Here is a 26,738-nt window from a genome sequence, read left to right on the forward strand (position 1 = left end):
GTGTGTGCACACGCCAGGCCGCCAGGCTTGCCGGCAACCTTGGGCTCGAAACAAACAGGGCGTCCTCTCCCGCCAGCTGCGGTAGGCCGCGCCCGCATGGCACCGCCCAGGGCCCTGCGACCACCACCGTCCCCAGACTTGTCCTCAAGTACGCGCCAGCCCTTCCCTGCAACCCTCGCCCCATCAGCCATCAGCCATCCTCTCCACCCGCCTTGTACCTACCTGCTGTACATACATACATACATACATACATACATACCTATTCCCACCCATCCACTCATACTACATACTACATACCCACCCATCCCATCCGCGTCCCATGCATGCACGCCCTCGCTACACCACCACCACTACTACTACTACTACCACAACTCTCCCCACGCCCTAGATGCATATGCCTCAAGCCCTCTGCTTCCTCTGACCTCTGTATAACACGGACACTTGCTCCCACGCTTGTGCCCCCATCCCGCCTGCAATAATCCATTCCCTTCGAACAGATCGTCATGAGTCAACTGCACATGGATCACGACCATCACCTCCACCAGGAGCCCTTTGAGGACCAACATTCGGCCTGGCGCCCAGATGCTCCCTACAATCCCCACCACCAGTCGCCTGTCCAGGACTACAATGGCTTCGCAACCTATCCGCCCCTTCCCATGGAACCCATCTATGCCACTAGCATGCACCCTCCCCACCAAGCCCACCAGACTCCGAGAAACACACACCCTCAGTTGCAGCCCCTGATCATGCCCCAGATGCCGCAATGGCCCAGCATGCTCACCAGCCAGTCGACATATCAGGCTCCGCTCTTCCCTTCGGCACCTCCCCCCATTACACCCGCTTCAGCAACCCCAGTCTCCGCCACTTCAACCCAGTCCCGCACTTCATCCACGCCTCGAAAGACCCTTACAGACGCAGACCGCAGGCGCATGTGCCAGTACCACGAGGACAACCCCACAGTCAAGCAAACGGAAATTGGAGGTACGCCCAGCCCATGAGCCCCAGCCTGTGTTTCCCTCAGTGCATCACTGACGTTAATCTAGCAATGTTTGGCGTAGAGCGAAGGTACAACTGCATTTGCCTTGTGCATTTTCCGCCCTGCTAACAGCTGTGTAGTACCGTTTCCAAAGTCTTGCGCCAAAAAGAAAAGTACCTCTACCAAGATGATGGCAGCCGATCGCCCATCAAAAGATCAAAGGGCAAGTTTCCCGACATTGAGCGTGCACTTTCAAATTGGGCGAGAAACCACCAAAGGCAGGGCCTACCGCTATCGGATGCCATTATCCGCGACAAGGCACGCTTCTTTGCACAGACAGTCGGCAACTCGGACAGCCACCTCAAGGCCAACAGCACCAGCTGGCTGGAAAAATTCAAGCAAAAGAATCACCTCATGGGTGCAAAGTCAAGAAAGGGTTCCATAGCAGAAGAGTCCGAGGGAACTTCGAATCCGCCGTCCAACGCGCATACTCCCAGCGCCATCTCACCAACTTCGCCAGGTGGAGTATCACCAGCCACTACAACCATGAAGACTAAGAAGAGCGAAGAGAACCTAAAGACCGAAAGCCCAGACACATATGACTTTGGAAACCACCGCAGGCCCTTCCATTCCCAGAGTAGTACTTCACTGTCGAGCGTCTTCACAGACAATGCACCCTCGACCTTTTCAGGCGGCCCCACAAGTCCTACATCGCTCTCGTCGCCATTCTTCACACCAGACTCGGCCTGTGGACAGAACAACCCATTCATGGCGAATCGCCAGCCTGCCAACGGACAGCCCGGGTCAGGCAACTTTCAGCGGCCGCGAAGCCAGACCTTCCCCATGCTTGTGGGCGTGGAGCAATACATGTCACCCCCGGGCTCCTCAGATGCATTGACTCCAAAGTACGTCAGTAGCGGCACACTCGACTCGCCCATGGCGGATATGCCTGGCACTCTACCCGCCATTGACGAATCCATGTCACTATCGCCTACACAACTGCCCAACTCGATGCAACCCCCTCCCCTACCGGCTACGTCGGGCCAAGCGGACGACAAGTGCTCGTCATGTACCGACTCGTTGTCCATGACACCATCGCAAGAGGAAGCAGCGCGGGCCCTGGAGCTCGTCATGAGCTTCTTCCAGTCGCAAAACGCAGGTTTCGTGGTGGAGCCACAAGAATACGTTACAATTGGCAAGCTCATGGAGAAGCTGCGAATCAAGCGCGACTCCGAGGGCTTGTCCTCTGACATGCGACGGGTGTCAGAGTCCAACTTTGCCACCAGCAAGCTTGAGAGCATCGACGCGATCCACTAATGAGGCGGCTGCGTCACTCGGTATCATGTCTGGCCCTGTGCGCTCTTAATGCGCCTATGATTTACTTTATTCCGTGGAACGGCTTTTGTCGATTCGCTTGGTTTCAGGATGGCAGGATTGTAAAGGCTCCTGGATCATGAAGCCAAGGGTTTTCGATGCACCCTGCCCAAACGACTAACATTGCTCATTGGAGCCACTCTTTTTCTTTTTGATTTTTTTCCTTCTGTTACTCTGATGCACTGCATTTTCATCTCCGCATTATTAGCATTCTTCTTTTTCTTTTCTTTTTTTCAACTTATTCTCTCTCTCTCTCTCTCTCTCTCTTTTACTACGTGCTTTCTATTGTCTGTCTGGCTTGTTATTTTTCTCATTTTCGTATCGCTCGACGAACCACTATACCCCCACTTTGGCAGCGCGCAACAGCAGCACACTGGCACACAGCCCAATTTCCGACTCATTCCTTTAGCAAAAGAAGATTGTAACCGCTCGCGCGGGCCATTAACCTGTACACGTTACCTTAGTGTCTCCATTATTGATTTCATATTTGCTTGGTATGGCGACATTATAGTTTGGAGTAACAGAGTGTGAAGGGAGCAAAGGGTTTCGTACACGTCGTTGTGACCCATAAGTGGCTCGATACAGTTGCTCAACCCCCTTGCCGAGCCTACTGGCCGAATGTAAGGGTTGTTTTATGCTTTGAAATGTTATTAATGCTTAGTACGACCGCGTACGATTGTGCCTGTTGTCCTTAACTGCTAGTCATTTTCCTTGACCTTAATCCTTAGTCGGCAGCGCTGGGGTGTTTGGTGCGGGAGCAGAGCACTGACACACTGGCGCACTGGCGCACTCGACTGATCGCCATACGTACGAGCCTGCGCTTGTGAACAGATGGTACTTGCCGCTCGGTCTCTACAAGTCCGTGCGCCTTCCGGCCACCTCGACCGCCCGCGCACGCACGCAGGGCCCCCCGTTTGCACAAGGGATGGGCGCAAGGTAGCAAAACATCCACGTAAAGGTACCTACCTGTATGTTGATCGTGCCGGAGATTAGCCACACTGAGCAAGTCCATCCCGAAGGCTCCCCTCAACGTGGGCGTGTCTATCCATCCCTAGTGTACACTGCAAGTGGCCGTTCAAATAGGCCAATGGGGGGTATCAGGCGGCTCTTTTTTGCCCTTCTCTTTCCTCCGCCGTTGGCAGCAGCAGCTACAAACCCCTGGTCCCGAAGCACTGACCCTCCTCACTCCTAACACATTGCCCTGCCTTTTCTTCTTTTCCAACCCCCGAGACAAAAGGCGAAAAGAGAAGAAAGGAAACAAGAAACGAGATTACCCACTCACACATTTGCCGAACATACCCTTGACGAGGGGGGAACGAACAGCGAGAACCGAGACAGAAGCTACTTTACTTCTATAATTACAAGCGACACAGATGACGACAGCCCAAACCCACACACACACCTTTTCTCCATTCTCAAACATATCAGGCCCCTGGCGTGATGTACGTCCATGACATCGCTCTCAAACAGACAAGCGAAGACGAGACGAAGAAAGGAAACTTGTACACATCTCAAATCAGCTACGTCGTTTGTCTCAACAATGACATGTTGTTCCCGTCCTCCCCCTTTCCCCCATCTCATCTAGAACACTTTGTCTTGTTGCCCCTTGGTTTCAGACACGCAACGACACGGCAAGAGCAAGAAGAATTAGAGTTCAAGAAAGATTTTTTCACAACGCCCTTTTTGCTTTTCTCGGGCTTGTTTGACGGCACGTACGTACGTACGTTAGTTATCGGTATGTAGAGTAACACAAAGAGGCGGCGCGCCTTTTCCTTCCTTCCCGGCTCCCCGAATAGCACGTTCGAGACAACACGGGGGAGCTAAGCGGGCAGGGCGGGCAAAGCCGCAGCCAGCACCAGCAAACGCGCAAAAAGTCAAAAAATAAAAGGGCTGCCCAGAAGCGGGTTTCCCATCTTGTTATTTGCTTTTTTTGGCGCAGCTCGCTCGCTTGTTAGTTCAAGCCACGGGGAAAGCACTGGCGCCCGTTGGGAACGGAGAGCGGTGTGTGCGTTTCTTTTTTTTGGGGGTTAGGAGGAGGAGCGAGGAAGGAAGGAAGGAAGGGTAAATCGGTAAAGGTAAGGTAAGAATAGTGTTGCAAAGGGGAGATTGTGAGGTGAAGGGGAGTGGGGGCAGAGTATGTAGCGAATCATGATCACTACTAGGCAAAGGGGAATCAGGGTCGTCTATGCGTAGGGGCGACGACGACAACAGACGGACGGGGTGGGGGGGCGCTGCGGACGCACGGATGGGCGTGTGTCTGTGTGTGCATGTGTGTGCATGTGTGTGTTGCGACGGATTGGGACGGGTGGGGTTTGTGCGCGCGACCGTTTTGGGTGGGATGCAGCATTTGTTGCTCGTCTTGTCTCTTGTGTCAGATCGGCTCTGTTTTGGGCTTTGCTGAGGTTCAAAAAAAGGCTATAGTAAATAGTGATCCATCAACGCGAGTCGTGGGGGGTGTTTTTTTTTACTATTATCGAACACCCTGCTCCCTTTCGCGCCCCTTCCCCATTCTTTCTCTCTTTTTCTCGGCCGCCGAGAAATGATGTGTAGCTATTTGAATATATATGCCGAGAGTGGGGGCGAGGGGAAGGGGGGCGGAAATCAAGATCTACCCCCCCCGAGTGACAGGTTTTACTTAGTTTGGCATTGTACGTTATAGGATAGGGTATAGTATTAAGCTTGTAGTAAGTATGACTTTTACACATGTAGCGTGTTGCATGTTGCATGTTGCATGTCTTTCTTTCTTTCTTTTCCTCACAAGTAAAACGCGTTCGCTTCCATTCTTAGCTTTTGCTTCTGCTACTCTATCTGCCGTACATTTCGCTTCGGAGCTTAAGGAGCGTGGTTGTTGGAAAAAAAAAAAAGCAAAAAAGGAAGCAAGAAAAAGAAAGAAAACATGGTCTACTAATGCAGGTAGCCCGTTTTGCCGAAACCAGCTAAATCTTTTCGCTTTTCTGTTTACTGCAAGTTGCTGGCGTTGTTTTTTTCTTCACTGCAAAAACCTCATATATTCCACCTTGGGACATTTTTGCTTGGTAAAGATGTACATGTACTGCTGGTTTGGGCGATGGCGCAAAAAAGCTAGATGATCTGTACTTAACACCAAGCGAGTCATCTTTTTTCTTTGAGATTTACTTTTAAATTCGCCGAACTGTCCCCCCCCCCCCTTCTTCCCCCCTTCGGATCCCGAATAAAGCTTCTAAAACGGAAAGCTGAAAACGGAAATGAAGGGAAATAGCTCCAGAAAAAAAAGACGTTTTACCAAAAGCAACATGCGATCAAGCCCCCGAAGATGCACCTAACCTGAGCAACATGGCGAAGGAAAAAGCAAGTCACAAAATCCCCACAACCCGGCCCTTCCGCTCAGACTACACATGGCCGCATTCGGCATCCATTTCGGCATAGTGATGGGCAATCTTTGCTTTTGGCCCCTTTTTTTGTGGTGTTCCCAGTTACGCGGGTGGGTGTGGGTACTGGGCATGGTATGTAGGTACTGTGGGGACTGTAGGTTGAGTAAGATAGGTACGGGGCTGACTGTCTGTACTGCGCTTCGTATTCGCAAGTACCTAGGAATCTTTTTACTTGCTTTGCTTTCTTGCTTTCTTGCTTTCCTTGCTAGTATTTGTGAGTGGGGCTTTGTGTGAAATGGGGATATGGATTGCCTTGTTTTACAGTAGAAGAAGGATCGATGCAGTGTATGAGGCGTCTATTTTCCTTGCGTTCTTTGAAGCAGTAGTACATAGTAGATAGTACATATCAGAATGCAGTCTTCAACTAGTATCATGCAGTCGCGTGCAAGGTTCAGTAGTAGGAGGAAATACGAGCACTTTTTCTTCATTTCGTCATAATACAGCGTTTTCTCCTTGACCTTCTTTTTCTTCTCTCGCTCCACGTACCGAGGCGCGAGACCGCGGCGCGCGGGTCGACCTGACAGTCTGCATGTGCAACATGGATGACGCTACTTGTCTTACGCACCTGTCATAACGGCCGAGGGCCCAGTTCTGCACTTCACAAAAGTATGCATAATTACATATCCACACATCTACGTATCTACGTATCTACTCTTGACTCTTCCGTCGCGCGCAAGTGGAGATGCACTCTTCGGCCCTTATATCTATGTACGTAGAGATCTCGATGCTACTAGGCGCCGTCCCCGACTCCGCGTCCCCGACTCCGCGTCCTCGCGATGCGCATGCAAGATCAAGCCCCTCGATGATCGAATTCGGCGCGCTTGCACTTGCAAGCGCCAAAGGGGAATCAGAAAGAAAAAAGAAGGCTACTAGGCGAATACGAATGAACGCGTTTGGGTGCCTCGGGTGAAAAGAAAATCGCATACGAATAGCTGGAACCAAAAAAGATAATAAAATGAAAAAGTCGTTTGACAAAACGTGCCATTACACAAGGTGCAAAGCAAAAAAAAAAACGTTCAATTACCGTGCTTCATTCTCCACACACACACACACACACACACACAAACGTACACGGCTGGGATAGCCTATTCTTTCTTGATCTACAACAAGAAGATGTCGCTTCGGCTTTGCGCCACAACAGCCAATAAAGCCTGTTGCGCAAAAACAAAAGTTAAAGATAAAAAAGCATGTTCTTTCCGAGTTTAGGCGGCTCCCCCGCACACACAGTGGGGTCTAGATGGGCGGTCGAACGCGCAATCCACAATGCACAATGCGCTGGCAAGAATTGGTTCAGGGAACAATACCAGATGGGCAAAACTTCACAATTGCCATGTTCTCGTTGGCTCCTTTTCTCTTCACGTCGTGGTACCTGCGTTGTACTAGCGGCACCCACGTGACCAGCTTTCTATGCTGTGCAACGTAGCATGGGGAGGCCGAAGAGGGGGGTTTGCGCGCGGAACCAGGCTGACAAGCAGAATTTCTTGGAGCAACAGTATCCCGGCATCTGGATTTTTTTGGGCTCTCGGGTGACATGTTGATGGCAGTTTTGGCACATGCGCGTAACACGGACAAGCTTCTGGACTGCTCTCAGCCACGTACAAAGTCACATTCACATAATTCTCAGAGTGCGCCGAGTGGTCGTGTCACGTGTGGCCGATAAGACACAGATTGCTAGCTGTGGAATTGGCGGCAGAATAGGATCAATCTGAATGGCAGAAATCTCGCAACGGCATCTACGCATTGCATACGCAGTGTGCATTACTGTTCCATATAGAAATGACAGTGTTACCCATGCGTCAGTGGTTGACGTGTCCATGCCGCCTTGCACTCCCTGTCAGGTCTGTTCTCCGGTTACCTAGAGAATACCACTCAGTCGCTAACCAGCCAATTTTGCATGAACTGGTCTTGCAAGTGCAACTCACGTCGAGCAGAAAACATGACTCGCTATCATGTGGCGAACTAGCAGCAAGATTTGCATTGACAGAATGTGCGTCATGCTCATCTCCCGTTGTCACTTAGACGCCGACTGCTATCATACGATACACTGCAAGCGAACAGCTCATCCCTCGCTCATCATCTAATATTCTGCCTCATTATTGAGTGAGGCGTACGACTAGCAATGCCGTAGCTGCTTGTTTCATCCGAAGTGGCTGCTGTAAGTCTGCCGTACGCCGCACTATTGGAACCTCATACCCACCCCACAAAGGGTGGCGAGGCTTCGATTCCGCAAACAGTAATTGCCCGCTACGGGTGATGTTTTGCATTTCCCGAGTCAACTTCCCCGCTTCCGTCTTCAAGTGGCTTTTCAAGCTGTTTAACCGTTGAAACATGGGTTGAGAGAGAAGCGTTGCTGCCCATTACGCCCCTTGATCACCAATCGGTTAGCGAGAGAGAGCATGGTAGATGCTGGAGTGTTCACGACGCTAGGGCCGTGCAAAAAGAAGGGTTGCTGGTCTTTACTAGACATCCCTGGCCCAAACGCCACTCAGGGACGGGCGACGTTGCATCTCGCGAAATCCTGAGATAGTGAGCGCCTCCAGGGTCGTGGCTCTTTCCATAGTGCGCATCGCGCGGCTTCACAACGTGCTGCCGAAACAGGCTTCCCTGTCTGCCTCGGGAGTTCAAAGGATCAACGTTTCAACGATTATCCTTGAGCACCGAGTCAGTCAACATGTAAGTTTCGCCGACAAAGACATGTAGAAAAGCGGGCATGTGCAGACCTGAATCCTACGCACGCGCCCTCAACGCGCGCGCGTTATACGATAGGATTAGAAAGGGTGAAAGCCTCAAGATGCAGAGCTGCGCCGCAAGAGGAGGCAGCCCCGGCCATCACGGCCACCACGGCCTCCGCGCAACTGCTGCCCAACCGGACACCAATGCCTTGAAACAGTATGATCACACCATCAGGCTCTCCAGGTACGACTTGTCAGGTACAGCTGTGCTGTAACCCCGGCGAGAGCGATAGGTAATTGTCGATTAAGGCCTGTACTCAAGCGCATGCGGGGTAGTTTTTTCGAAACCCAGAGCTTTACAGTCCACCGTGGCTTCAGCCAAAACAGGTTGTAGCAATTGCATATTTGGAACTTGATCGGGAGTAGAAATTTCATGTGTTTGGAATTGAAACCGCTTGAATTCGCTAGAAATAGTCGAGGAAAGACTGGTGGCGACATAAATGCTCCGCGGCGAGCGATGGTTCACGATAGCACCGCGAACCAGACCCGCTATCAGATACATGTCGTGCTGTGGGGCTTCAATGCAAGGAGGAGTGGGACTGCGACAAGCCAACTTTGGCACGTGAATGTATATTCAAGGTAGGCAGGCTGGTCCGATTGAACAAAGGCATAGCAGAGACCGTCTCTGTTGCCATACCGTATCGTTTACCGTCCAATATCGATTTCTTAGGGCTGCCGGTTGTATGCGATTGATTTATCCCCGCGCAGTTGTCGAACTGACACGGACCGTCGCGCTCCCCGAGCGGCTGAGATATGGGCTGTCCAAGCGCTGTTCATACACGTGCACTAGACTGCTGTTCCCCTGCTACATGACGATATCTCCTAACATCCGCTTTGCAGCAGACGTAATGGAGGGTAACTTTGCTCGAGATTGGTTCGAGGTTAGGGTAATACTGTGGGGTATCTCGTAATACACTTCTCGTAGTTTCCGTTCGGCAATAGCCTGAATAGTCAGGTGGTCGCCGCTGCATGCAGCCAGCCCGCAGTTTGGACGCCATGTGCCTCAACAATTTTTTGCGGATGAATTTTTTGATTGGCCAAACCCCCTCTTTACAAGGAGCAGCGGTGTATTTACTACGTCTCACTACGGGATGCGCGGTGAGTTGGTAATACATGACAGTACATCATGTAGTTGCGGTTGTCGCTGTTGTTGCGCCCATACGAGGAAAGACCTGCAGAGGAAGCATGTATGCGACCAGGAACCCAAGTCATGAATCTAGCGGTCACCTGGACAAGGTAGAAGCAGTGACAAGCGCGCGACGGGCCGCGCCCAGCGGTTCGCACACACTGAGCGGTGAGACTTTGTTCGGCGCCTGGCAACAGAAGAGCGGGTCTTCAACTTCAGTTGCGAATTCATGACGGTGAAAATGCCATTGTCTCAGCTGATACGCTCTTCCAAAAGATCCTTTACGCTTTGCTCCCCTAATTCCGGGAATAGACGCAGGACAATCAATTCCACAATCTGGAAAATCAGGTGCTTGTTGAGATACGTGTCATCGAGACAGCCTAGAACGTCTTCGATTTGCTGAGTCTGAGACTCGCACTCATCGCTCGCAAAGAAAGTTGCTGCTACCTTAGCTGGGACTAGATTGAGGAGTGTAGCGGCACAACAGTGCTTGATCGTCTTGATCTCTTCGTCCGTTGGCATTTGGCGTGGAGGCCCAAGCGTGTTATTGGGGAAAATGGTAGCACGAAAGGTGCGAAGCGCCACTGGTAGGAAAGCGGGGTTCAAGATCCTGGTGCGTATAGTGTTGGAGAGAAATCTGCAGATGCTCGTGGTTAGTGTCCGCAATACGATGGAGACATATGAAGGCAATTGGTGCGGGAACAGGACAAATGTGTGTATCGGCCTCGATGGACAACCTAGGCCGCGGGACAGGTAGCTGGTGGTTGAATATGACGGAGACCAGGCGCATAGAGCCAATGGGTCGAGCGAAGGTGGAGAGGGATATTGATGTGGTTCACAAAGTGAGGCGAATGCCCATGTCAATCGAAATTGACTGGTTGTACAAGAGCGCAACTCAAGCAGTCGCAGTCAGCTCAAGCCGCACCCAAAAGGTCGGGTTCTGGGCTATTCGTCGAATGCTTCAATGCATCGGACGAGCGAAGCGCATGCTTGCCAGTACGGCAAGGCGATGGCACTCGAGTTGCAGGCCGCTAAGATGCAAAGACGGAATTTCGAGGCGATGTCAGCTGGCGCCGGTCATGGTGGCATGGTCGGGATCTTTTTTGACCAATGCCGGAACCCACACTCAGTACGGGCAGGCGTGAGGAGAACGATCGGTGAGACGGCCTAGGGTCTGCAGACCCTTTGTAGGCTCCCATGTTGTCCTGTTGGCTGACGGAAAGTCGCGCTGCAGACTTGTCTGGGCCCATTTGCAAGCATCGTGCGTTGCGCGGTGGTGTTTGGCAAAAGTGAGGGGCCAAAAGTGCCAAGTCGCGATGTCCAAAACGTGTCGAGTTGCCGCCCGGAACGGGTGCTGAGGCTTGCATGAGACAATGCGCCACGGCAAGGATACTCCGGTGTGTGAGCCTGCGGGCCGTCGCATTCGCTGAAGCCAAGTCAAGTGACCGAAATCGCATGCGGAGCTATCTCGCCCTGTGTCGCACGGACCAGCACCACCCCGACCACTGGCCAACCACGGCATCGAGAGGAAAAAGAAGATATTATCGTAACTCACCTGTCCAACACACCATCCGTCTCACCCACCCTGCCTGGACCGACCAAGGCTCCACGATGGAGCATTGAAGTGAAACCTGACAGCCAAGGCATGCGGCTATCTAATTCAACAACCTGTGCTGCACAGCTCCACAGCGCCATACTCACTACGGGCCGTTTGGCACCCAACGGGCGCCTTGACGTCGTCGTTTCTGTTTGCGGCATTTGTAATTGGCCAAGCGCTTGGCCCGATGACTGCTCGCTTGTGACATATCTCGACGGGAGAGAAGATGATGTCGCAATACACAAGATCACTGCGCGCGCCGCAGTAAACGCCATGAATGCATATTGGACAACAGCCCAGAAAAGTCCCACCGTCGATGCTAGCGAGTGCCTAGGGCGCTGCTGTTCAGCGTCCAATCGCTCTGTCGATATAGCTTCCGTCCCTTCATGCGGCAAAAGCCCGTAGCGTTCCAGACGGGTCAGTGATTGCTCTCCATTAGAACCTTCTGATTGGGAGTCCTTCTCTTTCGTAGCGTCCGTCTGTAGCACTTCAGCTATTCTTGTAATACCCTCCCATAATACCCAGCCCTCACAGGCTTTCCCGCTAATGCCGTTTCCGAGGATCATTTCCGCAAAGATCTCGGCAACTAGTGCGCGAAGACATCCATTCTCTAGATCCTCAGTGGGTAGAAGTAGAGCCAATACGCCGTGAACAAGCAGTTGACGCCATGCTGATTCACTTTCCCGTTGTTCAACAACTGAGGCCGGAATCATATCCGTTGGAACAGGCGAGAGTGCAGGGTGCGGGTGGAGCGTATGGTAGATTGTACGCGGGTCTGATATTAGTGAATCGTACGAGGTGGCTTGTCGCTTCGCTATGCGAAAGGCTAGCCACAGAGTGTCAGACACACTTCATGCAATAGTCCAGGATCGGAATCACCTACACCTTAGATGGGACTCAAGTAACTCAGGGATCTCGTCTAGCAACAGTGATTCCAAATCGACTTTTCGTAAGCGCTGCTCAAGACCTCTGGTACAATGAGCAATGATCTGAATCACTTCATTGACAAATACTTGGTCTGGAGTGATCTTTGAGTACCACGTCTGTACAAACTCCTTGATGATCACAGAAATGACTCCGTATAACTGAAGATCGACCGCATTTGAGCTTGTCAAGGGAGGTAGCACATCTTCAATCGGCCGCGGTGTACTGCGTCCTTTCTCACCGTTGCCAAGTAGCACATTGTGGGAGCACAGCGTACGTCGAATAAACGCTGCAGTCGCTTTGTCCGAGGTAGGATCTAACCGAAGCTTCTGAGAATCAGCTAGTCGATTTGGGCTTGTGGCACGAAGATGATTATGGAGGTTGCTCCCTGTAGTTCCTGGAGTAGGTGGTGCTGAGGCCCGAAGGCTTGGTGGCTGCGAAAGAGGGACATCGGAATCCTGGATCATGCTCTCCGCCATCGTAGGAAGATTCTCATTATTGCCTACACTCAGCAAATCTTTTAATACGTGACGAAGGTTTGCTGTGCGGTCGAGGTGAAGGTCGTTGTTGAAAGGTGAATGTAAAGTGAGCTATGACGCTAGCTGATCATCAAGGCTGGTAAGTCTAGCCGAAGCTTGGCACCTCCAACCTATGTGTCACGTCGTCACGTTGTCACGCGCCAACGCTCATTCACAACCTTCACGGTCAACATCAACATGACAACCCCAAATTCAGATTGTAGGTAGCCAAGCATACTACTGGTTCAATATGCTCATGCTCTTCTTAGCGGTGATAGTCGAGGTCGAAGCGCAACTGAAAGACATTGTTCAAAACCTCTACAATCTTATTGTACAAGCATATGATCACCATGGCAACACGACACAAGAGGCTATGAAGCGTGAGATGTGCGTGAAGAGTTCTGTAACTTGAACTTATGTGTAGCTGACGCGTATACAGCCAGTCGCTGGTGCAAAACTTAGTAAAGTTATCGAGGACTGCACCTTCTGTACAAATCGATATACCACCTGAAGTCATGTCCTATGTCGAGAACTCCAGGAACCCTGATATTTTCACTCGCGAGTTTGTGGAAACTGTGCAGCGGATGAATCAGATGCTGAACGGCCGCATCGATGCATACCGTATGTTGCAAGAGCAATTAGCCTGGCAAGTCTCGAATGCTATCCCAGAGCTCAAAGAAGACGTTACCTCTGTGGTGGAATCTACTGGCGGGAAATTGCCAGCGTAGATGCCTCTGCTTCACATTCATTATTACCAGAACTATTACTTGGAGTCCAGATCATCGTGGAACTCGACCGATATTGTAAACTCGTCCCGTGTTGCATGCATAGCCGGCCGATCAACTGTCAGCAGATTCTCGATAAAGTCACATATTATCTCTCTATGACCGCACAACGGACTGGGGAGCTGTTCTTCGTGATCACCCCTACAACGTAAAAGTAGAATAGGTTTTGCTTCCGCAATGCCGCGCAATGATCTCCCAAAAAGTACTACAGCATTGAAGGATATTCTTCCAATAGGATAAAATACATTTTCGGACCGTCTTCTGAGGAATATAAAACCTGTGGTTATTCGTGAAAGAGGGTCCTAATAAGGTTTGCGGGGGTTCTCATTCAATCTTGAGAAAATGCTTGTATACTAGCATAAGAGAGCAAAACAAGCAGCAGATATAGTTTCAATCCGGACTTTCTATACACCTTGTCCTCAGTTTGTGCCCCGAGCCATGTCATTTGAGTCTTTTCCCCTTGCCCTTGTCAGCAAAGCAAGGTATGTAGTTAGACCCCGTGACCATAACGACAGAGAACGATACGACTCGTTTTCCTTACAGATGTGACTCGCCGTCAGACCATTGTCCCAGTGTATACATGTCAAGACGCTCCAGGGTATGATCCTTCTCTCCTCCTAGTCATAACAGCGAATCAGCGTCCATATCGCATAATTTCCCCCTAAGGCGAGCAGGTAAGTATGGCGAGAGAAATCGACTCGAAAGTGAAGTGAGAGCCGATGCCCCTGTTACGGGAACTCCGGCCGCGTCGTGTTGTGGCTTTCGGTCCGAAGCGCATATGTCATACATAACTGAAAGTTTCACACGGCCGGTATTACGCCGTGCGCAAGTCTTGTCCCCACTGATCAGCTATGAAACGGACTGAGGCTTGCGCGTTTAATGGCTGGCCTAACCAATGTAACAGTAAGCAAAGTTTTCGTCTTTGGAACTATGTGTCTCGGAGTCGGGGACGAGATTGTCCCGTAGATCCATCGGTCCCCAGACTTCGAGACGAGGAGCATGTTGGACAGAGCGCTCTAGATCTATCGGCGTTACCCCAGGTATTGAGGATTGTGTATTATTTAGCTTTTGAGCAATATGGCTGCATCTTATGATATTGTTATACCATGTCCGTCGACACAACTCAGTACATTGTCAGGGCGACAAGTTTTGCATGAGATATTAATGCATGTGATTGAATGAAAGTACATCATCATTTATTGTGAGCATTAACAAAGCCAGAGAAGGAAGTATATACTGAATATCCTTGATTTTGATTGTGAGTAGTCATACAACTGTGCAGGGGTTGAGATATAGAAATATGTGACAACAGGGAGAGACAAGGGGGAATACGGAACCATGCTCCCGAACAGTGATACCCAAGTTTTTGGATCCCTCTTGGCCGATGTCGGAAGCCGATAGTCTCATCGCCTTTATGGACAATCGTACGATATACACTTCCAAATCAACATATACACATAACTCCATTGCAAGCAACATACTCGCGCCCAAGTTATAGGTTCAGGAATGATGTCACGATAGATTTCCTAGGATGATATAACAAATCGCCGAAACTTGGAAGTAGAGGGTTGTGTCGACCTGGAACTTGATAATAACTTGCAAAAGAAACCCCCCGAGACTATTGAAGGTTTGGCTATAGCTCACTAGGAACAGAATGTGTCGCTATTGAACAACAATCTTTGGGAATGGTTAGCAAGAGTGTGGATTCTGGTACGGTTTCTTGAACTTATGATGTTAGTCGTTGACCTCTGAGACTGTATAGAGAGTGAGCGAAGAGCAGCTCGACATGTTCAAATAATTCAATTCTGAGTAGTAAATACCAATTTATCTCAGTCTTCGATGAGATAGCATAACAAAACACGTCATTTACAGTACCAAACCATGCTGGAGCATAGCATTATACTTCGAAGTGCGAGAAGACTCTCAACTAAGAAGTTGTCACTCCGAACGAATGTCCACCACATCACGAAAATATAACGAAAGTTTTTAGCACACATTATTATCAGTTAACAATTTGCATTAATATCTACTCCAATGCAACATGTGTGATTTTGGAACTTTCAGTATCTCGTTGAACGGAGAATAGATATCACGAAACCCATCTTAGATAGTAGCAATTCACACTGTGCCTGAATCTAAATGTATGAAAAACATGTAAATCACTTATCTTAGGGGACTGTATCTACATATAGGCTAGACAACAACACGACTAACCTAGTATCCTGGCAGAACAGTTTTCCACCAAGAGTGTCAATGGACGCGTACAATTCTTCGTTGCTATCTTCATAGCTATCGTACCCCTTCCCAAAATATGATTCGAAAATATCAACTTCTTCTCCCTCCTTAATCAAAAGCGTCTGTACATTTCAACCAGTCGGAGCCTCACCTCCAACAATCTTTGTACCTCCTGTAATTCGACAAAAAAAGGGAGAAAGACAAACGTGCAGTACTTTCACCTACAAACACTGATCAAACAGCACCCAACAGTCTTCTTAGCAAAAAGAATTTTAAGGGCGAAGGCGATGTTAAATACACACAATCCAACAAATCTCTCAATACATATACGCTACATACCATCCTCAGTAAGACCCAGCCAAGCCAAACGCCTAAAATTAGAAGTAAATCTCTTGTTCAAATTCATCAAAATGCTAAATCACATACTTCAGTCATTCTTTGCGCAAAGACTACTTCTTAGGGAGGGGGAGGTTTACAACTTTTACGTACAGCACCAGGCTTTTAAGTAAAAAATCTGTTAATGACAACGTGTAGGAAAGAGAGAATGAAGAGGACCGAGCATATACATTCTTGTTGATAACGCTGCAATCAAAAAACCGTGTTCCTCATTCTTGGCATTCGTACTTGGAAAACTCAGCGAAAGGAGTAAAGAAGATGAGGAAAACTCCTTGATCCGCCATTGATACCAAGCCCATCACTAATCAGACGAATTCTTCTTGCTCAATCAGCAGAAACCAAAAAGAAAATGACAGACCAAGTCTCGGGATGCCATTTGTCTTTTTTTTCAAAAAAAAAAACTAGCCTCGAGTTCCTGACATACGATATGAAACAACTCCACACCATGCCAATCTATCTCTAACACCCCTCCCTCAGATGCAAGATGCAAAAAAAGCTCCAGTCCAGTCCAGTCCAGTCCAGTCCGATCCAACCCAATCCAGATCAGAAAAAAAAGAGAAACCCTCCCCCTACCCCTTCTCACATCTTTTTCTCTTTCTCTTCACGGCCCCGGAAACCCAATCTCCTCCCTCTTGTCATCCACCACACGCCCATACTCTAACAATAGCCTAAAAAACCACGCTTCAAAATCCACATTCCTAAGCACCTTATCATGCCACTCTGTACTCCTCTTCGCAATCCGTCGCGCCCTCTTCTCCCCCTCACTATCTCCATTCCCCCCAACTTTGCCACCATCTGCATCGCTATGATCCAACTTGCCATCTCCATCCTTATCGGATACTTTGGTGCCGCTGAACCAACGGACAAGATCGAGATGCTCATCACCGCGGAGACTGAGGGGGATATAGTGGACCCATGGTTTGAGCCATTCGGCGTGCCATTCGCGGAAGAGGGCCATTTTATAGGTGAGGCTTTTGCTTTTAAGGAAGCTGTAGAAGCGGCCGGAGAAGGCGTTTCCGTCCATGTCGAGGAGGTGCTTGTAGTACCATGCGTCTTGGCCGTCGACGCGTTCGGTTACTTTGAAGAACTCTTGTTGGGCGTCGCAGTCGCCAGGGTCGCATTGGCCGATGTGGGAGAACTGCACATCTATGAGGTTCTTCAGAGCTCTGCGATCAACCTCGGCAATAGTATAGTTGGTTATAGTATCACCAGCCTTAGACGGGCCGCGAACTGGCTCCAGAATTTGAGCTGTATCTGGTGCATTGAGGCGTCGGACAACGTGTTGGCGGTGTTGGCGTCTCCAGCCACCATTACGACTGAAGCCTCCCGTTGTAGAGCCGCGCCAGTAAAGACTATTCGTTTTGTTTTCCCAGGTTGTGTCGCGCGTTTCGTCATAGCCTACCTTGCCCATCCAATACCACGGGCTCGGATACAAAATATCCTGGAAGCTGGAAATCTTGGACTGTGAGAATACAGGTGTGAGCTCGTGAATGATATTGAAAGCGTTGGGTCGTTCGAAAAATCCGTATGTCGAGGAGAGCGATGGAGAATTGCAAATGTCGGAGAAGGCGGTCGTATTGTAAACAAAACCTAGATCACTGGCGGCATAGACCTTGCGGTTGTCAGCAGCATCGTCTTCAAAAGTCTGGGCCTGTGAGTCGGCAGGGCACGATAATCTCGAATGAGTCCAGGTCTGCTGATGTGCGAAGCGATTGAATTTGGTCGTGCTGCTTTCAACAAATCGAGTGCCATCATTTAAATCCGCCGGATGAGCAGAAAACCCATTGCGAGGAGAAGCATTCTTCGCAGAACGTGGAAGAACTTCGTTTCTTGCCTTGGCAACCATCGAAGAAAGAAGGTTGTTGGGGACCACGACTCGTGGTTCGTCGTGCAAGTTGAAGCCTAGGTCCATGTCGGGCAGGTATTGTACGAATTGCTTCATCATGCCAATGGTCGCCTGTTGCTGCCATTCCTCGCCATTCTGGTAGTTCTCTACTGCCCCATGTCTTATGGCAACAGCCAGTAATGAACTGTCCTCATGACCGAGGGCGTTCGCAACGCGTGACCGGATCGTTGCTGGCTTCAGCGCCCAGAACGGTAGTAGCATCTCATTGATCATGTCATATTCATCCACCATTACAACACCATTTCGTGTAGTAAATTCGTACCATTTATCGAAATGTGGAGGCGGCGGTATCCCGTACCTACGGCGGTATTCAGCCACAGCCTCAGCTAGAGACTTTGACTGTCGATTGAGAAGTTTTTGAAAATCTGCTTCAGCCGCATCCATCAGCTGAGCAGCTGGGTGTCCTTTACTCATGTCCATCGGGATTGGATCCAGCAATGGGTCAGAAACAACATCAGATGGAACAAAAAACCCGTCAGATCTAACTGGCTTTGCTTGTGATGCATTGTAGCGCCCTACAAGTAGCCCCCCAACTGCAGTAGCAGTGGCGAGGAAGGTGATAATTCTCAATCCCCTGAAACGTCGCATTTCACCCGTCTCACGAAAGCGCTTCTCTGAGAGATAGACTAAGGCAGTTGAATCGAAAATGACCATGAAGAACATGAAGGAGGAGGACGGCGCGGAGAACATTTTCGTGCCAAGAAGCGAGAATACAGTTACTAGAGTTAGGTGTCCAGCGCCTATTAGGTAGAGCTGCAGGGAGTCAGCTGGTTCAAAAATTCCCTAGATGAGAATGCCAAAGATCTAGGCCTAGATGAAGCATTCGGGGAGGATGTCATACCATGATAAAAGTGAGCAAATTTAGGAACGCGGTCACAGGCAGCATCCATAAGAAACACTGAAGAATGCGGAAGTTGTGTACCTCTCTCCATTCGCGCTTGTAATCCCGGTACACAGGTTCCCATGTGATGTTACTCGCAGATACTGAGGACTCCATGAGAATGGATGCAATACCGCACACGACAGCAATGGCTACGGCGACATCTCTCAGCACCGCCAGTCGCTGTGCCTTTTGAACCCCGGATATCGAAGCGCGAAGATCCATAGTACCAGCCGTGTGCCTGCGCTTGGTGTCTTCACCTTCATCCGGTGCTACAGTCACGATTATGGACCTGAATGTAATAAGACCAACGGCCGCAAAAACGGCGCTACAAAGTCCAAGCATAAAGGTGGTAGGTATGGTGTAGACGCCCAGGGCACAGCTCGCGCAAACGGTCAATACCAACAACGTCCCGGGCTGATCTATGTGACCTGATGCATCAGCGGGGAGTTTCTTCTCGGTGGCATGGGCATGGTCGTCCGGGACGGTGTAGGTCGGCAGGGCGAGGCGCTTGGCAAGTAGTTCATTGTCGGCGAAGAAGTTGGTGAGGAAGAGCAATAGAGCCTGCAGGGAGTCAAGAGGTGCGAGAGGGAGTCGTTGTTACACAGGCGGTTACCTTTGTAGCCCAAATGCCATGTTTGTCGCACGCGGCGCGGTCGCATACTGCTGATAGAGCCAAGAGTGCGCCAGCCAGCCAGGCGGCCTTCCTCTGCGGCCTGCTGCTATTGGAGTATATACCGACCCAGAAGACTGTGGGTACCCATACAATGAGCCAGGAGATTGCTGTCACGAGGAGCGAATGGTGCGTGGGCGTGTAGAGGGCGGCGACAGCCGTGAGGACGACGTAGAGCGGTGGCGCGAGCAGGAAGAGGGCGTCACGGTATTTGACGACATGATCGGCAAATGTAGAGAGGGCTGGGTGCATTGGAGCAGAGGGTTGGTCAGCGCTCGTCGGAGGGCATCGAAATGTCTGGTATGCGTCGAGCCGTCGAGGGCATCTTGTTGTTGGTCTACGGCCAGTGAGCGCCGCCGAAGAGGCCGTCGCTGCCGATCTTCAGGGTCGCAGGGTGACGCCATAGCTTCCACCAACCCTCGACCTTGGCCTGCATCAGCCATCCAGCAGACTGGTGCTGCTTGGTGTGATATCTAGATCTGATTTGCTGCATCTCTTCAGAGCATTCTGTTTCAAGCTGTTTCAAGCTGTTTCTCAGGCCGCTTTTGCCATATTAGTTTGCCATGAAAATGCGATACAAGTGCGCACACGACAGGGACTGTATGGCCACGTGTATGGAAGAAACAGCAAAGAGCATCTTCACATAGCCCGACATTCACCCTTCGAATTTCCCTGAGGACCGTCGTATAGCCCAGAGAATACGTGCTGCTTAATCTGTGCCTGCACATCCTGCCCGAATATTCGTTTTACTTCGGACATACTCTATTAAGCAATTCCCCATGCAGCAGATGGGGTCTTTCACAGACACACGCCCCAATGAAGAGAAGCACACAACATTTCACATATACAACGAAAAAATACCCACTCTAAACTCACCAAACCACCATTCATCATCCAGACACCGCACAACCTCCAAGCCCGCATCCTCCCTCTAATACAAGATTGCCCATTCCCCCTCCCCTCTTCCACACCACGTACCCTCTCCAAACCCTCCTCCACCCATCGTGATCCAAACCGCACCCCACGCCTCCAAGCCTCCAGCCCCTCCCACAAAAGAGGCACAAGATCTTCAAAAAATCCTCAACCCCACCTTCCCTCCAAACCTCCTACGTATCGTGCACCAACAACAATCAATCAACACACGTACATAAGCGACAAAACGTCCAACATTTACCTATACAGGCAGCTCCGAACCATCATCCTACCATATATGCTTGTCATCACGTCACCGCAGCAGTAACAGCAGCAGCGGGAAGGCGGGAAAAGAAGGGACGGGGGGACGGAGGGAGGGGACGTGGGTGTGGCCCGTTTGATCGTCGTTCGCCAATCTATTCCCGTTTGTTAGCAAGTATGTATCATGCGTCTGTGAGGAAAACATGTATGGACGCGTAACCACCACCGCTCTACACATAGCCCCATCTCCCCAATTAAGTGCTTTCCTCCGCAGTTTTTCTTACGTATCTCCGTGCCCCCCTAATTTTAATCTTTTGTCTGAAAGAGGGAGGAGGGTAAGTGTGGGGTTGTTTGGGTGCTTGGTGGTTGGGGATATAAAGTGTTGCTGTCCCGCTCGCTGGTCGTTGTTTGTTTAGCTATCTTCTTCACCTTTTGCTTTTTTTCAACATCTGTTTCTGAGAATGCGGATTAGATGGTGAGTAGCTGCTAGGTGAGTAACAACTGTGTTTGCAACACAGCATACCCTACCTGCTGGAGATGACGCCAAGGGAGCAATAACCCTAGTGGGTTTGGTCATCTTCCTGGATTAGGAAAGGTAAGGCACCGCCGCTCCTGCCTCGTTTTCGCATTTTCGGCGAGTTTGAGCGATGTGAGAATTGTTCAAAAGGGCCCGAACCTTTTTCCCTTCCTCAAACTTTTTGGTCTTCCCTCTCAGTCTTGCACTCGTCTCCATCACTTTCTCACACGCATGCTGAAGTTGCTTTCTTCTTTTTCCAACACATTGTGCATTCATTCCTGTTTCCACTCTACACACCCGTTGACCCTTCACATTGTGCTTTGCTGTTTATACGACGCACGCCGCTCTTCTTTCTCTCTCCGTCCCCTCGTCCTTTTCCATCCCGTCCGAATATACAAAAGGCCACGCTAGCCAGCGCACCTACAACCTCCGTTCTACCTCCCCGTCCAAAAAAAAACAAAAAGCGTGTGCTAGGTTTTATATGTTTCTTGTTTGAAGACAAGCCGAAAGCAAGGAAGAAAAAATAAAGAAAAATACGAGCTAAACAAAATGAGGTCAATCCTCACACTGATATGGATACTAGATATTTGAGATGTTGCTAGGCTCTCGACGCAGATGATAAAACAGACGCCAGTTCAGTATTATTCAAAACCTGTACTTCAACCTCAAGGGCATCGACAACCTCGTGTCATTGGCGGCTGGGGTTTGGTTGAGGGCCCTCTCATCGGTGTCCAGGCTGCGTCTGTTTACTATGCGGAGATAGGTCGCTAAATAACTAAATGTTTCGTTTGTGGTACAGAAGAAAGATAAAGATGCAGCGCACGGACGGGAATGTCGGATAAATGAGGCCGGGATGCGGTGAAGGGCGGGTAGGGCGTGTGTGGACACAACTACTCTTCCATCCTTCCAAAGATTTCATCGTCGTCCTCATCAATGCGGCTGCGGCTGCGCGCGTTGGAGTAACGGTAGTCCTCTTCATCGGCAAAGTGGTCGTCGTCCATGTCGACGTCTTTGCTTTCACTAATGTGGCGATAGCTGTTGCGCATACTCGACTGCTGGGCCGTGACGGTAGTGCTACCAGACAGGGTGCGGGCATTCAGGTCAAAATACTTTGCTGGGAGCGGGGGCACGGGTGGCGCATCTGCGGGGAGGGCGACAGGCCCCGTCTTCGGGGTGCCGTAGGAGCAACTGAGCAGGCCGACGGCAGCAGCAAGGTCGGCGTGGTCATTAGCATCATCATGGTAGGAGCCGGCTACCGAGGTGCCTGAAGTAGTGGGGCGGTCAGAGACATTACTCCACTGTCGGAAGTGACCGTGCGCGTTACCATTACCGTTGTCGGAGAAGACAGTCGACTGGTAGGATTGGCTGTAGGCAGAGCTGTTGGTAGAGTAACGCTTCATGGAGCGAGTGCCAAAGTGCGAGTGAGGGTAAGAGCCTACGGCATGGTCGTCGAGCTGTGGGGGCGGGGTAGTTTCTGTGGAGCTCAAGTCCTCACGCACGTCGGATGAGCCCGAGGCAGGAGGGGAGGAGCGGTCGCTGTGCTCGCCATCGCTCTCCTTGTTCATGGCAACGAGGACCGAGGCGGCCTCGAGCAGCTGCACCTGCTGATGCTTGGAGATGAGCAGCTTAGACGTGTACTGCCATTCCGGTGTATGCTCCCATCTAGAATCAAAAAAGTCAACGCAGAACTTGAGAAGAGCAAGGCAGTTTATATGGACATGCGAGTGAAGAAAGGGCATTCGTCATGAGGCATGAAAGTATGTGGCAGGGCCATGGGAGGCTAAGGGTTACTAACAGGTGCTTGGTCAGACAGCTGCTGTGCTTATAGCCTTTGCCGCATTTTTCACATCTCAGTTCGCTACCACTTCGCTTGCCGTCGCCCTTGGACAGGCGAGAGCCCTCGCTCGCGCGGCGGTTCCGCGACTTTGCATTTGCCTTGTCCTGCTCCAACATGGTTGCGAGTGTGGGCCCGTCGGTGAGTGCCTCACTCTTGGCAGCACTGCCGTAACTGCTGGCACCGAACTGCGCACCATGAGCGGGCACACTCGAGGCCATGCTCGAGGCCGTTGCCATGCTGGGCCCCCTAAACTGCGATGCGGGTTTGGAGGAGCGGCGCGGTCCGCTGCTGCTGCCGCTACTACTGGCGCCCTCGAGCGGAGCCCCAGACATGCCCTTGGCCGCCGCAGCGATGGCAGCGATGTTTGTGACGGGAGTCTGGCTCATGCTTTTCCTGCGCGTTACGCGATGTGCCGGGTGGAGGTTGGCGGCGGATATGGATTGCGAGTGGGTTCGGTTCTTGGGGAGCGAGCCGGCCATGGTGCTGGATGAGTGCCGTTGTTGGCTGGCGGGTCGGACGTTGATGGGTTCCTGGAAAGGGGGCAGCCGGTCAGTGCGAGTCCGAGGGGAGCAATGGCAGCGGGAAGTAGTAGAAGTACCTTGTGTACAGTCATGTTGGGTCCCCCCCAAAAAAAAGTTGCCAGTAGTTTGGTGTTTGCTTTGTTCGTCCGGCTTCGTCAGCAGGGCCGAGCAATTGTTGCACCGTGTCCGAAGTGTCGGGGCTACAATGGGCGATGCGGCTGAAACGGGCTTGTTGAGACAATGCAGGGCAGCGCAGGGAGCCAGTGTGTGCGAATATTTAACAAGATGTGTGTGCGGGAGGCGTGTGCTAGGTGAAGGAGGCGTTTATCCAAAAAAATACGGCGTGTGGACAGTTCGCGGAATGCTATTCGACAAGTGGGGTGACGCCCGAGCTCCTGATATGGAGTTACTACTGCGTCCGATGGGGAGTCTCGATTGCACAGCCTGGGAAATGTGGCCGGGACTGGTGAATAACAACGCACTGCTGCACACGACAAGGAGGGCCGGGGCAAGGGGGGTGTGTGATTACATGAAGAGGGAGGGGGGAAATAAGGGATGTCAGACTGTCACAGCAATTCCAGACGCAGCAACTTTTTTATTATTTGGTCGCAAACATGGCACGCGGCATCTGGGGTCAGCCGGACGCTCCCATCCCACAAGCCGACCAACGTGACTGATAAGTAAGTAGGCCCCGGCGAAGGCGTCTTCCCAAGTTCCCGGCCATGCAATGGCTGGAAGCGAGCAGGCAAGCCCCCTTTGGCCCTTTGGACCGCACCGCTTTGGATTAAAGGCTGCAAAGGCCCTGGGGGGATCTGGGATGCGGCATTTCCCCGCGCGCACTGATTGCGTGTTTCAGCGGGCACACACGCGTCTTGGGGCGGCCCTTGGGCCCAGGGCAGCTGGGTGCCGGATGCTGTGGTGGGCTGCTCTCTCGCAAAGCGCTGCCAAATGAATGAAACTTTTTTGTGCGTGTTCCTGGCCCAAGGGCGGGTTTGTCAAAGGGGAGCATAGCTAGTGCGCCTTCTAGAGTGCATCCCCGCCTGGGTGATTCGAGCATGGATTCACGTCAGGCTGGCTAGGCCTGGAGTGGACAACGCCGATCGCCAGGCGCATATTGATACTAATCGCAGAGGGGAGACACACTTTGCCATGGTCGCGCTTGGTCCATGCCGGCTCGGGCGGATCAAGGACACGGGGAACCGAGCGCTTGTCTGGAGAGGGCGAGGGCAGAAGAGCGGTCTCAGGCGCGCCCAGCCGATCGCTGCTGTGTCTGGACGTGGTGCGCTCAGCGCCGACATGGCCGCCTGCCAACAGGCGTTTGCGCCATCTGCATCCTCTGTGCTCGTCCAGCAGCCATGGTTGTCGTCCTCTGCCCGTCGCAACACAGTCGCGGTCAGCCTGGCCAGCCTGACGAGCCTGACACCCCCTCGGAACGCGAGACCAGCGCTTGGCGTCATCGCCATCGGTCGCACGCCTGGCGTCTGTGCTGCCATTATCGCGCGAGCCACCGCCCCGTCCTGCCATTCGCTGCTGTGGAGCCTCTGCCTGTTGGGCCATGCCGCATCTGCACCACACAATCAGCGCCACATGACGGCCGGCCTGCGGTGCCCTTCTGGACCCCATCAGCATCTCGACACTTTGTAGATGAGTAACAAGTATTGCGTGCATACGTGCGCCGCTCCATGGGCAGACAGACACAATTACCTGCATACTTACACACTCACTTACCACCACATACATACATACACCTGCCAAGCCATTGTCTTCGCTCCGGTCACCGCGGTGCCTGGTTTACACACGTATTCGCTCCCATGCCCATGTGGGCATGCTACGCTGCACCCAATGATAGCCCTTGGTTGAGGAGCCGGTTGGCAGCATGGCGGTGGGGTGCACTGCGCTCTGGAGTCGCCATCCAGGTCCTTCCGGTGTGGTGTCTTCATTCCATGTAGGATATGCAGATGCAAATGCAGATGCAGGAGAGCATTTCAATTGCGCCTGCCGGTTCGGGAGTCCCGTGGCTCTGAATACTTGAGGGGTCAAAGACGCCACATTGCCGCCCGCACGCCTGCCATTGGCACTGCGACAAGTCTAGTCCAATTGGCCTCCATCTCCCTCTTCGCTGTCCGCAATGTTTCTCCGTGTCCTGGCAAACATTTTGTTATGGCCCGGTGGGCGACGCTTCAGGGGCCTCAATCAGCACTCACCTCGTTTGCACGTGCGGCCGCTGACTCAGACACTCGTCCAAACACATCCCCTGCGAAGCCCACTTTGGCCATGGCCACTCTCGGCACACCAAACCACGTAGGGTTTCATACTACCGACGTGACGTCATTCGCCATGGCTGTACAAGATAACTTCATCCTGCAGCATCGCCCGATGCACATGTTGCATTCCGTGGGTTTTTCCATGACGTGGGCTCCTTCGGCCCGTTGTAAAGCCAGAAGATGCTGGTAACCCGTGACTAAGCGATGAACAGTCACCAACCACTTCTCGTCTTCCTTGCTCCCACAAACAACAACAATCCAGTTTCACTCCTCCCATAACCGAAGAGTCGGTCCTTCGAAAAGAAAAAAATATTGTTGAGCACCAAGCGCATAGTTGCCCAAATGTCCCCACTTGAGGTGTTGGCTGCGACTTTTTTTTTGAAGATCGGTATGCGTTGTCGCCAACGACGCCTCATACTAGGACCGACAGAGTTGCGGTCTGTCTTTTTGCACAAGTGCACCTGACCGCGAGAATGAGCAATGTCAGTACCAGTAGTAAGCACACTACTCAATCTCGAAATGCTGGTCCGGTGCATCTTACTGTAAAAAGTACAAACAAGAAATAGGATTTCACAGTACTGTATGGCCCCATAATCCTTGGTGTACTCTCTACCCATATCTTCGGTCCAAATCATCTCCGCCAATTTTCACTGGTTATGCAATTGAGTGATTTTGTAGAGGCTTGTCTAAACCGTCAAGAGAGAGAGGAGCTTCCAATGCTGACGCAGCTTGCGCGGCAGGCTGGACAGGTCATTTAACATCATGTAACTGCATTAAGATTTGTTCAGTCAGTGCCTCGAACATCAATTTTACTCTCTATGAACAAATGGTTTGGTCATGGGTTTGTACTCTATCGATAACAGATGGTTGTGGGACGACTTCTGACAAGCATGC

General features: G+C 51.3%; 10 protein-coding genes across 10 annotated transcripts; 5 read left to right on the plus strand and 5 right to left on the minus strand.

Annotated features, from left to right (window-relative positions):
- Positions 1 to 518: 518 nt before the first annotated feature.
- Positions 519 to 2,293, plus strand: COCSADRAFT_102727 (uncharacterized protein; the record flags this gene model as incomplete). The annotated part of the gene is made up of 3 exons (XM_007707085.1): positions 519 to 981; positions 1,044 to 1,065; positions 1,117 to 2,293. 3 exons carry the CDS (start codon positions 519 to 521, stop codon positions 2,291 to 2,293), a joined length of 1,662 nt encoding a protein of 553 aa, XP_007705275.1.
- A 117-nt stretch (positions 2,294 to 2,410) lies between these two features.
- COCSADRAFT_259442 (uncharacterized protein) lies at positions 2,411 to 3,020 on the plus strand. The gene has a single exon (XM_007707086.1). It carries the CDS (start codon positions 2,528 to 2,530, stop codon positions 2,879 to 2,881), a length of 354 nt encoding a protein of 117 aa, XP_007705276.1. The 5' UTR covers positions 2,411 to 2,527; the 3' UTR covers positions 2,882 to 3,020.
- Positions 3,021 to 3,278: 258 nt separating this feature from the next.
- COCSADRAFT_259451 (uncharacterized protein) lies at positions 3,279 to 3,666 on the plus strand. The gene has a single exon (XM_007707087.1). The coding sequence runs from the start codon at positions 3,321 to 3,323 to the stop codon at positions 3,540 to 3,542; it is 222 nt and encodes a 73-aa protein (XP_007705277.1). The 5' UTR covers positions 3,279 to 3,320; the 3' UTR covers positions 3,543 to 3,666.
- A 5,838-nt stretch (positions 3,667 to 9,504) lies between these two features.
- COCSADRAFT_259471 (uncharacterized protein) lies at positions 9,505 to 9,861 on the plus strand. The gene has a single exon (XM_007707088.1). It carries the CDS (start codon positions 9,606 to 9,608, stop codon positions 9,849 to 9,851), a length of 246 nt encoding a protein of 81 aa, XP_007705278.1. The 5' UTR covers positions 9,505 to 9,605; the 3' UTR covers positions 9,852 to 9,861.
- Positions 9,861 to 12,706, minus strand: COCSADRAFT_259462 (uncharacterized protein). The gene is made up of 3 exons (XM_007707089.1): positions 12,099 to 12,706; positions 11,174 to 12,041; positions 9,861 to 10,255 (listed from the first exon to the last, which is right to left on the minus strand). Exons 1-3 carry the CDS (start codon positions 12,616 to 12,618, stop codon positions 9,871 to 9,873), a joined length of 1,773 nt encoding a protein of 590 aa, XP_007705279.1. The 5' UTR covers positions 12,619 to 12,706; the 3' UTR covers positions 9,861 to 9,870.
- Positions 12,707 to 12,833: 127 nt separating this feature from the next.
- COCSADRAFT_128289 (uncharacterized protein) lies at positions 12,834 to 13,763 on the plus strand. The gene is made up of 3 exons (XM_007707090.1): positions 12,834 to 12,877; positions 12,927 to 13,044; positions 13,097 to 13,763. Exons 1-3 carry the CDS (start codon positions 12,856 to 12,858, stop codon positions 13,383 to 13,385), a joined length of 429 nt encoding a protein of 142 aa, XP_007705280.1. The 5' UTR covers positions 12,834 to 12,855; the 3' UTR covers positions 13,386 to 13,763.
- Positions 13,764 to 16,674: 2,911 nt separating this feature from the next.
- Positions 16,675 to 19,784, minus strand: COCSADRAFT_102954 (glycosyltransferase family 90 protein; the record flags this gene model as incomplete). Its single annotated transcript, XM_007707091.1, has 3 exons — positions 16,675 to 18,732; positions 18,821 to 19,423; positions 19,476 to 19,784. 3 exons carry the CDS (start codon positions 19,782 to 19,784, stop codon positions 16,675 to 16,677), a joined length of 2,970 nt encoding a protein of 989 aa, XP_007705281.1.
- Positions 19,785 to 22,112: 2,328 nt separating this feature from the next.
- COCSADRAFT_165036 (uncharacterized protein) lies at positions 22,113 to 23,538 on the minus strand (the record flags this gene model as incomplete). Its single annotated transcript, XM_007707092.1, has 2 exons — positions 22,113 to 22,884; positions 23,018 to 23,538. The coding sequence occupies 2 exons, from the start codon at positions 23,536 to 23,538 to the stop codon at positions 22,113 to 22,115; spliced, it is 1,293 nt and encodes a 430-aa protein (XP_007705282.1).
- A 1,065-nt stretch (positions 23,539 to 24,603) lies between these two features.
- On the minus strand, positions 24,604 to 25,618 carry COCSADRAFT_348125 (uncharacterized protein; the record flags this gene model as incomplete). The annotated part of the gene is made up of 1 exon (XM_007707093.1): positions 24,604 to 25,618. The coding sequence occupies exon 1, from the start codon at positions 25,318 to 25,320 to the stop codon at positions 24,604 to 24,606; it is 717 nt and encodes a 238-aa protein (XP_007705283.1). The 5' UTR covers positions 25,321 to 25,618.
- A 427-nt stretch (positions 25,619 to 26,045) lies between these two features.
- Positions 26,046 to 26,638, minus strand: COCSADRAFT_259565 (uncharacterized protein). Its single transcript, XM_007707094.1, has one exon. The coding sequence runs from the start codon at positions 26,477 to 26,479 to the stop codon at positions 26,057 to 26,059; it is 423 nt and encodes a 140-aa protein (XP_007705284.1). The 5' UTR covers positions 26,480 to 26,638; the 3' UTR covers positions 26,046 to 26,056.
- Positions 26,639 to 26,738: the final 100 nt, after the last annotated feature.

The sequence above is a fragment of the Bipolaris sorokiniana genome (genome assembly GCF_000338995.1).
Source record: "Bipolaris sorokiniana ND90Pr unplaced genomic scaffold COCSAscaffold_18, whole genome shotgun sequence".
Taxonomy (NCBI): Eukaryota; Fungi; Ascomycota; class Dothideomycetes; order Pleosporales; family Pleosporaceae; genus Bipolaris; species Bipolaris sorokiniana.

Excerpts from the sequence above, each read along its gene's own strand:
- COCSADRAFT_259442 (XM_007707086.1), top strand. The coding sequence starts at position 2,528 with ATGCACTGCATTTTCATCTCCGCATTATTAGCATTCTTCTTTTTCTTT.
- COCSADRAFT_259451 (XM_007707087.1), top strand. The coding sequence starts at position 3,321 with ATGTTGATCGTGCCGGAGATTAGCCACACTGAGCAAGTCCATCCCGAA.
- COCSADRAFT_259471 (XM_007707088.1), top strand. The coding sequence starts at position 9,606 with ATGACAGTACATCATGTAGTTGCGGTTGTCGCTGTTGTTGCGCCCATA.
- COCSADRAFT_259462 (XM_007707089.1), bottom strand. The coding sequence starts at position 12,618 with ATGGCGGAGAGCATGATCCAGGATTCCGATGTCCCTCTTTCGCAGCCA. Across the intron at positions 12,042-12,098 it reads ACTTGAGTCCCATCTAAGGT|CCTTTCGCATAGCGAAGCGA; the intron begins GTAGGTGATTCC and ends CTCTGTGGCTAG. Across the intron at positions 10,256-11,173 it reads ACGGATGGTGTGTTGGACAG|ATTTCTCTCCAACACTATAC; the intron begins GTGAGTTACGAT and ends GAGCATCTGCAG.
- COCSADRAFT_128289 (XM_007707090.1), top strand. The coding sequence starts at position 12,856 with ATGACAACCCCAAATTCAGATT. Across the intron at positions 12,878-12,926 it reads GACAACCCCAAATTCAGATT|CGGTGATAGTCGAGGTCGAA; the intron begins GTAGGTAGCCAA and ends TGCTCTTCTTAG. Across the intron at positions 13,045-13,096 it reads GAGGCTATGAAGCGTGAGAT|CCAGTCGCTGGTGCAAAACT; the intron begins GTGCGTGAAGAG and ends ACGCGTATACAG.
- COCSADRAFT_259565 (XM_007707094.1), bottom strand. The coding sequence starts at position 26,479 with ATGATTTGGACCGAAGATATGGGTAGAGAGTACACCAAGGATTATGGG.